Raw genomic sequence first — 15,335 nt, 5'->3', positions numbered from 1 at the left:
AAAATGGTGTTGTGGACAGAAGAAATAGAAGCATACAAGAGATGACAAGAGCTATGCTTTGTGAGAGTAATGTTCCAAAATTCCTTTGGGCTGAAGCGGTTAACACAGCTTGCCACATTTTAAATAGAACAATCATAAGGAAATTTTTGAAGAAAACCCCTTATGAACTTTGGAAAGGCTACCCACCAAACTTAGATTACTTGCACATTTTTTGATGCAAATGTTTTGTTTTAAATAACAAAAAAAATTTGGGAAAATTTGATCCAAAGGCTTATGAGTGTTTGTTTGTAGGATATTCCACAACTAGTAAAGCATATAGGGTTTATCATCAAGATGCTAGAATTATTGAAGAGTCCATACATGTTACATTTTGTGATACTAACTTGGTGCAAAACATTTTGGAAGATGGTGATGCAGGAAATCAAGCTCAAAAGGAAGATGAAACCACTCAAAATAATGAAAAAGGAAATTCTGGTCAAACTGAACCAGAAACTGCAACTGCTGAAAATTCGAGAGACAATTCCATTTTGTCTCATGAATCTGAAGGAAATCCTGAAGTCAGCAGCTCCCAGAATTCCTTGGTATCTCAATCTGCCTCCAAGTCCACCAGACCTCGTGAATGGAGATTCTTGAAGAATTATCCTGAGGAATTTGTCATTGGGGACGTCTCTCATGGAGTGCAAACAAGGTCTTCCACTAGAAAGGCAAATGAAGGATCAAACATTGCCCTTCTTTCACAAATAGAGCCTCAAAACGTCAAGGAAGCACTCAGTGACCCTTCTTGGGTTAAAGCTATGGAGGATGAGCTTCTTGAGTTTGAAAATAACCAAGTGTGGACTTTGGTTCCAAGGCCAAGTGGAAAGAAAGTGACCGGCACCAAGTGGATTTTTCGGAACAAGTTGGGAGAAGATGGTAGCATTGCAAGAAACAAGGCAAGGCTAGTGCCACAAGGATATGACCAAGAAGAAGGAATAGACTTTGATGAATCCTTTACCCCTGTTGCCCGAATGGAAGCCATAAGACTTCTCTTAGCTTATGCTGCATTTTGTGGTTTTAAATTATATCAAATGGATGTGAAATGTGCATTTTTGAATTGTGTGATAGATAGAGAGGTGTATGTGGAGCAGCCTCCTGGTTTTGAAAATAAAGAGCATTTTGACCATATTTTCAAATTATCTAAAGCTCTCTATGGTTTAAGACAAGCTCCTAGAGCTTGGTATGAGAGACTTAGCTATTTTCTTTTGAAAAATGGTTTTTAAAGAGGCATCACTGACACAACTCTATTCATCAAGAACTCTAATGATTCTTTTATTCTAGTCCAAATATATGTTGATGACATTATTTTTGGATCAGTCAATGAATCCCTTTGTTCTGAATTTGGAAAACTCATGACAAGTGAATTTGACATGAGTATGATGGGTGAACTTAATTTCTTCCTTGGGCTGCAAATTAAACAAACTGAAAAAGGTATTTTCATTCATCAAGAAAAGTATGCCAAGGAATTAGTTAAGAAATTTGGTATGGAAAATGCCAAACCCATGGGAACTCCCATGCATCCTAGTTCTAAATTAGATAAGGGAGAAACTGAGAAAGATGTTGATGAGACTAGGTATAGAGGAATGATTGGTTCTCTTATGTACTTAACTTCCTCTAGACCCGATATTGTGCAAAGTGTTGGATTGTGTTCTAGGTTCCAATCCAAACCAAAAGAGTCACATCTTTCTGCAGTTAAGAGGATCATTAGGTATGTTCATGGCACATCCAATTTTGGTCTATGGTATCCTAAGATTGATGATTTTTCTGCAGTTGGTTATTGTGATGCAGATTTTACTGGTGATATAGTTGATAGAAGGAGCACTTCTGGTTTATGTTGCTTCCTTGGGAAGTCCTTAAATGTATGGTCAAGTAAGAAGCAACCAACAGTGGCCCTTTCCACTACAGAGGCTGAGTATATAGCTGCTTCTTCTTGTTGTTCTCAGCTTTTATGGTTAAAAACACAGCTTGCTAATTACAAATTAAATGATGAAAATATTCCTTTGATGTGTGATAATATGAGTGCCATTAATATTTCTAAAAATCCAGTTTTGCACTCTAGGACTAAGCATATTGAAGTGAAATTTCACTCAATAAGAGAACATGTCCAAAAGGGAGATATTAGTATTCAATTTGTTAAATCAGAGGAGCAATTAACAAATATTTTCACAAAACCATTAGCTGAGGATAGATTCTGCATGCTTAGGACTTGTTTGGGAATTTTAGGTTATGATTCTTTATTTTGAAAAATGTTGATATATTTGCTGGAGCTTTTTGTCTCATAAACAGGCATGAGACAATTCTGGGCAGGTGATGAACGTTTCCCTCAAGTCAGCGTGTTCTGGGCTTGTTTCAAGTGAAACTCAATATGGGCCAACTTCAAAATTCAGAACAAGAGTGGTCCAAATGTGTTTCATTAAATCCATATCACCTCAAGGCCCAAATATGAATGTTACAATTCTTTGCTAAAATTTTTTTTGGTTGGCCTGTGTGTTTAATTTTGTTTAAGGGTTCTTTTAATATTTTTGTCCAAAAAGAATTTTCAGTTTGATTTTTTTTAATTTTAAGGATTTCGAAAATTTAAAATTAAAAATTTTCTTGTTTCTAAAATCAAATCAAATCTTTCTTTTATGAGGTCATGTCTTTTCAAGTCTTTTCAAATGGTGATGCAGTTGTATGGTTTTGGAAATCCACTTTTGGGTACGGTTACCAACACTCCCTCTCTTCCCTCCATAACTTCTCCTCACACTCTTCGGTTTCTTTCCACTCACTTTACTGCTTCTCTTCCCTCAAAAGACTGAAACTAACCAAATGAGGAAGAAAACCATTGCTAAAAGGCCTCCTCGTGAAAAAGTTTACAAACTTCCCTCAAAACCTTCCACTCGCTCCCAAGACCGGACCTTTACTCCATCTCCTTCTCCTCCTACCTCTCCTCCTCGCTCTGTTCCCATGGCGCGAACCAAAACCACTCCAAGGTACCCTACTCCTGCCAAGCCGACGCCACCACCTAAGACTACCCCCTCCAAACCAAGCTCTTCGAAACCTGGCTCATCCAAGGGGAAGCGTCCTGCTGTTGAAGAACCTGTTCCTGAGACAGCAAAACCTAAGTCAAGGTCTGTCCCTGTTCGATCACAAAGAGGTAACCCTCATCGCCCTCTCAAATCTGTTAGAGAACCAGACATTGATCCTTTTGCTCACAAATCACACTACATGACATCTCACTCAGACTTTAACCCCCATCGTTTCAAATCTGCCATGAACCACGATTTTTATGAGGGAGTTATTCAGTATCGTACTCTATGTCCATCTTTTCTGGATGATTTATCTGATTTGAAAAAGAAAGGTTTTCCTTTTGTTGAAAATTTGGAATTTTTAGACTGGAATCACCTTTTCAAAATCAAAAAACCTGTATATCCTCAGTTGGTCAAAGAATTTTATGCAAACATGACTTACCATGAAGGAAGTGTGCATTCGTATGTTAAGGGCAGAGACATTATCTTGAATAATGAAACTATCAGTGACTCCTTGAAGTACACTGATGTTGGGCCGTGTGCTTATACCTCTGTGAAATGGGATGAAGGTGTTGGTATCTCTTACCATGATACCCTGGCTCATATTTGTGAACATGTCTCCTTAATTGATGGCATCACACCCACTCACAAAGTCCTAGGATATGAACGTGCTCAATTGCACCGTATTGTCAACCACATCTTGATTCCTCAAAGTGGTTCATATCAAAGGGTCTCTTACACGGACACACTTGTTTTGTATGCCCTAATCACTAAAACAGAAATCTCTTTTGCCTATTTGATGCCTAGATACATGTTTGATTCTATTAGAAGTGTGAAAGATAAAGCACTACCTTATGGCATGTTTTTAACTTGCATATTTGAGAATTTTGATGTTGATTTGTCAAATGAGGATTATAAAAACAGACATTCATACCTAAAAGGGGTGGTTCAGTGAAACAGCAAAAAGGACCAACTAGATCTGAGAGAGTGGTTCTAGATGATGATGATGAAGAATTCATTCCATTCATTCCACCTCCTCCTTCCACCGAAGGTACTTCCATCTCCACTGGGAAGAAATCTGCTCTGCTGAATGTGGTCAAGGATGTCGCTCAAGAGTTTGTTTCCCAATCAAATCACATGATTGCCATGAGCAAGGAACAAAGGAAGCTAGCTAGCAAGCATGAGAACTTTCTGAGAAAATCAAGGGACAGGGTGGCTGTGCTCATGACCTTCATTGATAACCTTCACAATGATGAAGACATTGCCACTGATGTTGAAGAGGAAGCTGCTTCGGAGGGGAATGGTTCTGATGCCTAGGATTTGTCTCATAAAAACTGCTGCTGCTGCTATTTTTTTGTCTCATGAATTCTATTTCTTTAGCTACTTTTGAATTGTTTCATTTTGGATGACTGTAATAACTCTAGATATTGCTGCACCTTTAGTAGTTTAGTCAGTACTTTGCACTATGGACTAACTCTTTTCTGCAGGATGCAAGAATTTGTTTTTTGTTGATCTTGCTTATTGTCCACCCTTGATGACAAAAGGGGGAGTAATAGCAATAGGAGAATAGATCTTAGTACTTCTTTTGGGATTTTTACTGCATTAATACTTGAGTTTGCATGCTGAATATTCTTTGCTGCATTAGTACTTAATTTCACATGCTAAATTAGTTTGCTGATGGTATTAGCTTGATGTTGGGCTGATTATGTGATGTTGCTTATCTGATATCCCTTAGCCAAGATAATTGTGTACAGCTCTCAAATTGTGTTATCTTTAAGTACAATGTAAAACAGGAATAAAGAAGAAAGCATAAATCCAGGGGGAGCTAATCTTGAAAAGGAAAGGGGGAGCAACACTAAAGCAAGAAACATCAAAGGGAAGTTTTCTAACTGTATCAAAAATTTTAATTCCTTTGATCATTGCTTGATTATGTTTGTCATCAAGGGGGAGATTGTTGAGTTAAGAAATTAATTAATAGAATTGATGATGACAAACATTTGATTAGCGGGCTAATCACCCAATCAGTTTTGATTATTTTTGATAAAGTGATGCAGGCTAAAAACAAGTGTTGCAGCAGCCCAACACCAAACAAAAGATATATGCTAATGGGCTGAATGGTAAGTAAAAATAAAGACAAGCTCAAGTCATTCATCTCAAGCAAAAATTCTTCAAAGAAGCAAGGCAAGGCACCAACGGGTTACTTAATGAAAAACCAATCCAAGCCCGTATCCATCCCACAAAGCTTCTCTTGTAAGATTGAAGTATTCTCTCTTTCAAAGTACAACGTTCCTCTCCTCTCTGATCAAGTCAAATCAGCTTCAGAAAAGTAAGAAAGAGAAAGAGAGAGAGAGCTTCTTCACCAAGCTAATCACCAAAGAAGCAAGAAAGAGAAATTAAGCTTGAAAGGCAGAAGTCATCTCAACAAATCCAAACCAAATCAAGCTTAGGTTATAGGTAAATCTTTTCCTCATACATGCAACTCGGTTTCATCTCTTCTTCCCAACTCTCTGCTCTATCCGAAATGGAATACAGAAAGTCAGAAGGAAAGTTTCTTCTCTAAGGATTAAGGTGAAAAAGTGATTCTGTGGGTTGGTGAAGCTCAAGGCTCAAGGTGTTGACCTTGGAAGAAGAACCAAGCAACATGCAAGGAGATAAAAGAAGCTTGTTGTTCATTCAGAAAGCAAGGAGAGAAAACCAGAGTGTGAGAACAGTGTTCTGTTAAGAAGTTCCTCTACTTGGATAATGCTTTCTTTCAAAGAAGCATTCGACCAATACTGAAGAACTGAATCTGAGGTTTGCGAATCTGGTTTTGCACATAGCAAAGAGGATGCTGATGAAGTCAATCTCCTTCATGTTTTACTGATTGTAATGTACTTTTCTATGTTTATCTTTATGTAATTTCTTGTGAGAAAAGGCATTGTGAGAAAGCTCAAGTAAAAGCCATGAGTGAAAAAAGGCTGAGTGATACACTTGAGAGAAAAGCCTAGAGTTAATTTCAGATTTCTTTAGGTGTGTTTATGTCTTGTATCTTGTACCTGTGAGGTATCCCTTTCTTAGTTAGGTTAGCACTAAGAGTGAATAGTTAGGTATTAGCATACCCAATGTCAAGTTAGGTTAGAACTTGAGTGTGAAAGGATTGGATCAATCCTGTGAAATTGGTGTATGTAATACTGTTAACTATAGTGAAATTCTTCCATAGTTGTGGAGGAGACTGGATGTAGGTTGCATAGCACAAGGCAACCGAACCAGGATACATACTGGTGTTAGCTTTTCTCTTATCTGCTAAGTTCTGTTTTCTGATATTCATGAGACAAAAATAAATTGTCTCATAAATTTCCACTGCTGAGTTCAAACAGAACCTGAATTGAAAGTTAATTTTAAAAGGGGTAATAACAGCAACTAAAAGGAAGGCATAGATTCAACCTCCCTTCTCTAAGCCTACCACAACCTTCACATATTTTAAAAAATTAGATAAATCAGTATGTTAGTACTTATTTATACACCCATCTTTTATATCAACTAAATTTTTTCGCATTTACAAAATCAGTTTACCGAAATATATTATGAAATCTATTGACCTCCATCACCAAATAGAATGGAAATAAAGATTTAAAAGCACAACTTAATTCAAATAACTGAAAAGTAAATTTAGATGTGATTTTTTAAATATTTATCTTTTAGGTACTAATTCTCTAGAACTTATCTTTTAGGTACCATTGCTATAATCTTATCTTTTTTAATTTGTTGATAAAAATTAGATATAATTTAATTTTAAAATTTTAATATATGTAGTCATTTCAAAGCAAACCACCTCTTTACTCATAAAGAGAAATTAAAGAGAATTATTTGCATTTTAAAAAAATATTTGGTCCGAAATAAGACTTTTTCAGTCTATTATTGATTAGAGATATTCTCTACATCTAAACAATTTTGGCATCCAAACTCATCCAAACAATTTTAGGTCACACACTTTTTTTCGTTTTTTTTCTTTCCTCACGCTTCTTCCCTTCTTTTTCTTCTCTTCTCCCCACGCTTCTTCTTCTCACGCTCGTTTATGCACGTACGGAACATCTTCTTCTTTGCCTTCTCCTTCGCGTTCCTCCTCCTCCTCATTTTCCTCCTTCATTTTCGCGTTCATTCTTCTTCACGTGTTTTCTCCTTATCGTCATTCTTTTGTTGTTGTTGCTGTTGTATTTTTTTGTCTTTTTCTCCTTCTCTCCCTAGTGAAGAAGTAGTAGAAGGTGAAGAGGAAGAATTTTGAATTGTGCAGAACAGAAATAAACTGAACATGTTATTATGGTGAAATAATTGTATAGTACTAAATAAATGGAACATTATCCATTATATAAATTCAAATTCGAACACCTTTCTGCATAATAAACTGAACACGTACTCATGGTGAAACAACTGTATAGTACTGAGTGAACGAAACATAATCCATTATATAAAATCAAATTCAAATAGCTTTCTGCATAATGAACCGAACACGTAATCATGGTGAAACAATTGTATAGTACTGAGTGAACGAAACATAATCTATTATATAAAATTAAATTCGAACAGCTTTCTACATAATGAACCGAACACGTACTCAAGCTGAAATAATTGTATAGTACTAACTGGACGAAATATAATCCATTATATAAAATTAAATTGGAACAGTTTTCTGCATAATGAACCAAACACGTATTCATGGTGAAATAATTGTATAGTACTGAGTGAACAAAACATAATTCATTATATAAAATCAAATTCAAACAGCTTTCTGCATAATGAACTGAACATGTACCCATGGTGAAATAATTGTATAGTACTGACAGAACGAAATATAATCTATTATATAAAATCAAATTTGAAACACCTTTGTCTACAATTTAGATATTATCAATTCAATTCAATTCAATTCAGATTCAAAACACCTGCGTCCATTCAATTCAATTTAGCAATTGCATTCCATTCAATTCAATTGAAAAAATAATGTTTTTATTGTTGGTGATGACGATAACAAACGAGGAGAAAAAGAAGAAGAAGAAGAGAAGGAGGAGGAGGAGGAGGATATATACATGAATTTGAAAGAAGAAAAAGATGACATATGCATGTATTTGAAAGAAGAAGAAGATGATGAAGAAGAAACCGCAGCAGTGCAGGGGAGAAGAGGAAGAAGAAGAAGCGCGGGGTTAGAGAAGAAGATAAAGCGCGTGTAATGACGCTCTTTAAATAAGAGTTTTTGTTGGTGTTTGACCTACTTTGATAAAACTTGGATGAAAAAATGCTTGGATATCTAGCATAGTTCCATTTATTATTTTTTTAAACAACATGCCTATGGAGAACGAAAATAGAAGTCTTGCATGGTCTTTAATATTTTCACACCCTTTCTTAATCATTTACAATTTACATTTTAAAAAAGGAAAAGTCTAGGGGCCAACAATTTTTATGTTTTGTAGCCAACATTTAACCATCAAAAGAAAAGTGAGTGATTTCTCACCATTGAATGTAATCTCACACCATTAAAAAGACTATTAATGACCAATTGATAGTTACAAAACACAAAACTTGCTGACCCCCTAACACTCTTCTTTAAAATATATTAAAAATGAAGGAACTCAGACGGCACTTGAGTTCATCCAATAGGATCAGAACGTGAAAAGGACCCTATCCAACACAAAATTTGGAATACATCACTTCTCCAACAAACTTTGCACCAGCCGGAAGCGCCAAAAATCAAAATTTTATTCAAAACCGCGCTTTTGGTTTCAGTTTTTGATCTCCTTATCAAAAACTGCTCTGCCTTCACAGAGACCCCTTTTGGTTTTAGTTTATAGAGAGCCCTCACCCGATCACTCACATTGTTTTGCCTCCTACCTGTGATCGTCACCGATCTTTCAGGTCGCACTCCTGCCAGCTTCTGACCTCGCAACTCAGGCGACCACCACCCTCTCTCGTGCTTCGCGCTCACAGGTTACAGAGCCCTAACTCGATCACACTGCTCTGCCTCTGCCTATGGCTGCCTCTGACCCTACGGTCTCAGATCTTGCACCCTCGCTAGCCTCCGACCTTGCACCTCAGGCAATTTCTACCCTCGTGGTTTGCACTCACAGGTCATAGCTCTCACCCACTCACACTGTTCTGCCTCTGCATGTGGCCGTCTCCTTCGGTCTCGGACCTCGCACCCCCGCTAGCCTTCGACCCTTGCCACTTTGCATCTTTGTGCGTCCTCTGCCAAGTCTCAATTTTTTGTGAGTAGTGATATGATTTTTCTTTGTTTCTTTGTCAATTTGCTTGTTAACGATGGTTCTCTTTGTCAGATTATGGCTTTAAGGTTTATCAATGGTCCTTTGGTCTTTCTAAGGATAAGATTAGAGGCTTGTTAAGAAGTTAGGGTTTGTTCTTACTTGGTATGTGATGGGAAATATTGTGAATGATTGGTGAATTTGAAAATTTTTTTACGCATTGGTTACTTTTCGCATTGTTAACCAAAAATGCATTTGTTACAATTGCATTACATTGATTCTCCTTTTTCTTTTTTGTTGCCCTTTTGATTGTATCCTTTGTATGGTGTTTTGAACAGAGTTATTTTTTTGTTTCTTCACCCGCTGCAAATACTGAATCCGTCCCCACCTTAAAGCTGAGAGCTTAGCCTTTGCAAATTTTCAAGTTTTCTAACTCTTCATATAGTCATTAAGTTTTCAATCTTCTAAAACATTTATTGAAGTTATTTTCTTGCTTGCTTCCATTTTGCAGGTGCTACTTGGTGATTCATTCTTCCGTGAGAAGGAGTATCATAGAGCTATTGTAAGAGACGCTTTCCAATATATATCTTTTTCCGTTTTTTGTGTGATTAAATGGTGGAAGTTGAAACCATTACTTGTTGATTGTTTTTATTCAAAGCATTTTATAAATGGAGAAAAGTTATGAACTGATAATCTATTATGTTGATGAATAGCATAGCTACAAGCAAGCTTTGCAGTACAACAAGATGGTCCTCAAATAGAATGTGCAACTGTCTCGTAGTTCAATACCATCAAACAGGTCACCGTCTCCAAATTCTTGCAATGCATCAGGAATCAACGAGAATGAGGTGAGGCAGGGTGCAATGCATCATATATGAATCGTCATATTATTTTCTAGACCTTATATACCTTATTAGTGTCCAAAAATTGGTTTAAACTGGACCTTATATACTTTATTAGATTATTCCTCTAGTGGCATAATATGTATATGGTGAAAGAATTTTTTCTATGTGATATTTTGTTCGTGGATCTAGATGGGTGGTTTTGAAAGGGCGTTGATTGGTCATATACTCATTTATAAGCATCAGTGGCATTTGGAACGAACGGAGAGGAGGGTGATTTGCAAGAGTAAAGAGACTATAAAGAAGAGTTAAGTGTTTTTTAGTATTTCATATATGGTAGTTCAGTAGGGGCTGCATTATTTGTTTTATGATTGTAGTTTTAGCGTCTTGTATTGATCTTTTCATTGATGATTGTTTGAAAACTTTGTTTTTATATTTTTGGTACTTTGTTTTGTGGCTCACTTCCTTGTTGGGATTGTTGTGAGTTTGTAATGATCGGAAAAAAAACTTGTTATTCCTAATAAACTACAAATTTCAGATATTCATGGAACATGTTAAGTGAAGTGTCTTTTTTAAATTAGTTTTCTATAGCATATGTATGCATATAGTTTTACTCATTAATGCTCATGTGTACATATATATTATTACTAAAGCATAGACATCCTAATTGATTATTTTGGCAGCTAAGTACTATTATTTTAATTATTTCAATGATGTATATGTTCCTGAAAATTAAATTCAATATGTGTTACTAATCAAATAAACCTTTATGTTGTTTTAGATGTCAGGTTCTAAAAAAAATAGAAAACACTTGTCAATTAAAGGAGCAAGAAATGACCAATAAAGAGCAAAAGGTTAAGTTGGATGATACTGAACACAAGTTAAAAGATTAAGGACATCAACAAAAAGTTCAACAGAAAAAAATTAGTTCTACTAAAAAGACACTTCATGCTTTATACAAAAAGTTGAATCTCCCACTTTCTTCAACCTCGTCTCTTCCTGTGGAAGATGAGCTTGAGACAAGCTTTAATAATAGCATGAGTGATTGATGTCTAGAGTATATATTTTTTCTAAATTAGATTAAGGAATTTTTATGTGAATTAGTTAGTACATTTTAATTTATTCATGATTTGTGACCTTTTTAAAGGCTTTTTTTTTTTTAGTTTAATTATTTTTTTCTTATTTTAGTTTGACTATATTTATGGATAAACGCACTTTAATTCAGAGCAATTCAGGCAATTCCTAGGAGTTTAGGACAGTTTTCAATTATCAAAAGATGATACATTTCTTTTGAGGTAACATCGACACATACTTTAGTGAAATCTACGATATAATCATGAAAATAGTAAGAACTAAATATTGAGCAACAACTTCACTTATGAAAAGAAAAGGCAAAGGAGCTAAAAATGATCAATGAAGAGCAAAAGATTAAGTTGGATGATGCTGAGCACAAGTTAAATGTTCAAGGACATCAACTAAAAGCTGAACATGAAAGAATTGGTTCTATTGAAAAGACACTTCATGCTTTATATAAAAAAATTGAATCTCCCACTTCCTTCAACCTTGTCTGTTCCTATGGAAGATGAACTTGGGACAGACTTTAGTGATGATGAGGATGATAACATGAGTGATTGATGTCTGGAGTATATGTTTTTTTATTTAGATTAAGAAATTTTTAGGTGAATTAGTTAGTACATTTTAATTTATTCATGATTTGTGACCTTTTTAAAGGTGTTCTTTGTTTTGGTTTAATTATTTTTTTTCTTTTTTTAGTTTGATTACATTTATGGACAAAAGTATTTTAATAATAAATATTTTTTAAGTCTTTTATTGTAATTAACTTTTTCATGACTTTATTATGTATTTATAATTTTAATGATGTAATATGAAAAATTTGTTTATTATAATGGTCTTAATATAGAAAGCAGATTGTATACAATTTATTTTCTGAAATATTTATATATTAAATAACAAATTATTTTGTATGATAATTACTTGAAGTATTATATTAAATTTGTAGAAAATTTGTGTGTAAATAATTTTTTGTTTTGTATGAGATCTGTTTCAAATATGTAAATTATATTAAATTAAATTTGTTTGAAATTTAATCGAAAAGAAATATTTGATTTGTCTAAAATTTGTTCGAAAATAATCTGTTATATTTGACTAAATTCGTTAGAAATTTGTCTAAAATGAAGTGTATTTTTTGTTTGAAATTTGTCTAAAATAAAATATTTTTATGTTTGAAATTTGTCCGAAATACATTGTCTCTATGTTGGCTAATCTGTCTAAAATTCATCTAAAATACATCATAATAATTAGAAATCTAGCAATATAAATGCCTATTTAAAATCCGTCACAAAATCATGTAAAAATTTCGGACGAAATTTCAGACAAAATGTAAATTAGCAACAAAGCTTTTTGGGACAAAAAAAATTTGTCTCAATTTTGTTTGAAACAAAAATTTTGTCTCTAATTTGTGCAAAATTTATCTCAATTTTGTCTCAAAATTCGTCCAAAAAATACTAATTTCTAGTAGTATAACAAGTATGTAACTTATAATTTTATATAAATAAATTAAAAACCACACATTATCCATTTATCTATGGTTGTAGTTCATGTCAGATGGTTTTCAGTGGCTAAGAGAAGGGGGGTTGAATCTTAGCCCCCTTTTCACTTAGTAACACTTGCTGGTCTTTGAAATAACTTCAGGAGACTTTTTGATTTTTGTCTCGTCCCTAGCCACGAGACTTTATTTTTATCTCGTCACTTGGTAGGAGACTTTTATTTTTGTCTCGTCCCTTGGCACAAGATATTTTTCAGTTTTAGCTCCTGTGCAGTAGAAACAGAAATAGAGTAGAGAAGAGAGAAAATTACACCCAAATATATCCTGGTTCAGCTGCTAAGTGCAGTGCAGCCTACATCCAGTCTCCATCACAACCATGATGGACTTTCACTATAATCTTCTTGATTACAGACTGTAAAGTGCTAACTCAACTTACAAGGGGATTCCCATAGAATCATGAAACACAACATAGATGAACAAAGGAACTCTAAGGACATCTATGGATTTTTCTTTTAATTTTGTACTCTCTGCCTTTTTCTGCTCTATGGCTTTTTTTCATACAAACCTCACTGTTTGTCTTTTTTCATGAGACTCAAGACATGACAAAATTAAACAGAAAATTAAAAAACAGAATACATTGAAGGAGAAGAGAAATCTGTTAGCTCAGGTAGCTTTGAGAACTCTGTGCCTTGCACTCTCACACTTTCTCCTTGCTTCAAGCCGTGGCTGTTCTCCCTTTTTATAGAAGGGAAAAGCCTCCACAGTTGAAACAAAAACCAAGCCAACTTCTTCTTCTCTAAGAAACAGAACCGGTTCGGCCAGAGAGAGAGAAGAGATAACCAATGCAAAATCCAACATGCAATTACCTCTAGTCCTTCCTTGGTCACCACTCTTCATCAATCCGAGCCCTTCATCTCTTCCTTGCTCTCCAAGATGAATTTCTGGCCCTTGATGCTTCATGATGATGATGGCTTCTTCTGCTCCACTTTTGCTTCCTCCTTCACGTAGCCACCCTAGCTACCTTCTGTGATGAGTGAACCCAAAAGCAGTGACAAGCCATTCCTCCAAGGATCTTCTCCTTGCTGGCTGAAATCTTCCTTATCCATTTTTGGTATGGAGAGGCTGAGATCTCATCACCATATCTTTCCTTTCATGGTTGAAGATCTTAGCCACTACATTTTTTATGTTTTCTTGCCATCAGCTCGATGGTCTTGATGCATGTAGCTCCTTCTTTCTTTTGGTAGCTCAACTTAGCTTCCATAGTTTCCTGTGACATGACCGAAGGAAAGAAAGAAAGATGAGAGAGAGAAGTTGTGAACAATAATTAATGAAGCAAAGAAAGAATAAAGTTGAATTGATTTTTCCACTCCCTTTGCTGAGCAACGCGTAGTTATTAACCAAAGGAGTTTCCATTTATTTAAAATAAACTAAAAAAGGTGGTTTCCTTGAATCAAGGGATTAGTTGAGAGGAAAGATTTGATTTGACATTATCCCCTTCCAATAAGATTTGATGAGACAACAAAAGGATTGTGATTTTCAAAAATGAGGAACTAACAAAACTGTCATGGTGGGATTAAAGAGATTTGGTAGGGCCCATTAAATTCTGCACAGCCTCCCTCTTGTTCAAAGCCCATTCAACACATTCTAATTTTTATCTCCTCTATTCCTACGAGATAAAACTGGGCAGAATCAACATTTCACAAGTTATCAATGAAACTTAAATCAAACATTCCCAAACTTTTTCTCAAAGTGCAGAATTTGTCTTCACAGAGGGGTTTTGTAAAAATATCAACAAGTTGGTCTTCAGATTTTACAAATTGAATATCAATAGTACCCTTTTGCACATGCTCTCTAATGAAATGATATTTTATCTCAATGTGCTTGGTTCTTGAATGCAAAACATGATTTTTTGAAATGTTTATAGCACTCATATTATCACAAAATAAGGGTATACTATTGATCTTTAATTTGTAATCTTCTAATTGCGTTTTTAACCAAATTAATTGTGAACAACATGCAGATGCAGAAATATATTTAGCTTCAGCTGTGGATAGAGCCACTGTGGCTTGCTTTTTGCTTGACCACATGTTAAGTGAGCTTCCAATAAAGCAACACATGCCGGATGTACTCCGTCTATCCACTCTATCTCTCGCATAATCTGCATCACAAAATCCTAGTGCACAAAAGTTATCAGATTTAGGATACCACAAGCCATAATCACTAGTCCCCTTAATGTATCAATGATGCGCTTAACGGCTGAAAGATGGAAATCTTTTGGGTGAGATTGAAACCTTGAGCATACACCCACACGTTGAACAATGTCCGGTCTAGAAGAAGTAAGGTACATGAGTGAACCTATCATTCCTCTATACCTTGTTTTATCCACATCTTTGCCATCATCATCCTTTTCAAGTTTTGTGTTAGGATGCATTGGTGTTCCCATTGGTTTGGAACTTTCTAGGCCAAATTTTTTTATAAGTTCTTTTGCATACTTTCCTTGGTGAACAAAGGTTCCACTAGGAGTTTGTTTAATTTGGAGGCCAAGAAAGAAAGTTAGCTCTCCCATTAAACTCATCTCAAACTCACTAGTAATGAGTTTTCCAAACTCTTCACACAAGGATACATTGGCCGATCCAAATACAATGTCATCAAC

General features: G+C 35.1%; 1 protein-coding gene across 4 annotated transcripts; it reads left to right on the top strand.

Moving 5' to 3' along the window:
- On the top strand, positions 8,702–11,266 carry LOC107608351. 4 transcript variants are annotated; one of them, XR_001612824.2, is made up of 4 exons: positions 8,702–9,280; positions 9,786–9,836; positions 9,988–10,423; positions 10,898–11,266. XR_001612824.2 is itself a non-coding variant. In XM_021106347.1 (4 exons), exons 1-4 carry the CDS (start codon positions 9,181–9,183, stop codon positions 11,007–11,009), a joined length of 369 nt encoding a protein of 122 aa, XP_020962006.1. In that variant the 5' UTR covers positions 8,702–9,180; the 3' UTR covers positions 11,010–11,262. The 4 variants fall into 4 exon arrangements, 2 of the variants coding, with proteins under 2 accessions (XP_020962006.1, XP_020962007.1); XM_021106347.1 differs by having other exon boundaries at positions 8,702–9,251; positions 9,988–10,122; positions 10,898–11,262; XM_021106348.1 differs by lacking the exon at positions 10,898–11,266 and having other exon boundaries at positions 8,702–9,251; positions 9,988–10,122; positions 10,309–10,659.

Source organism: Arachis ipaensis, chromosome B07 (genome assembly GCF_000816755.2).
Source record: "Arachis ipaensis cultivar K30076 chromosome B07, Araip1.1, whole genome shotgun sequence".
Taxonomy (NCBI): domain Eukaryota; kingdom Viridiplantae; phylum Streptophyta; class Magnoliopsida; order Fabales; family Fabaceae; genus Arachis; species Arachis ipaensis.
This window is presented reverse-complemented; position numbering and strand designations above follow the sequence as displayed.

What these genes read in the sequence shown, in the direction of transcription:
- LOC107608351 (XM_021106347.1), top strand. Translation starts at nt 9,181, where the DNA reads ATGTGGCCGTCTCCTTCGGTCTCGGACCTCGCACCCCCGCTAGCCTTC. An exon ending in CCTTGCCACTTTGCATCTTT is followed by an intron (nt 9,252 to 9,785) that starts GTGCGTCCTCTG and finishes TCCATTTTGCAG; the next exon opens with GTGCTACTTGGTGATTCATT. An exon ending in AGGAGTATCATAGAGCTATT is followed by an intron (nt 9,837 to 9,987) that starts GTAAGAGACGCT and finishes GTTGATGAATAG; the next exon opens with CATAGCTACAAGCAAGCTTT.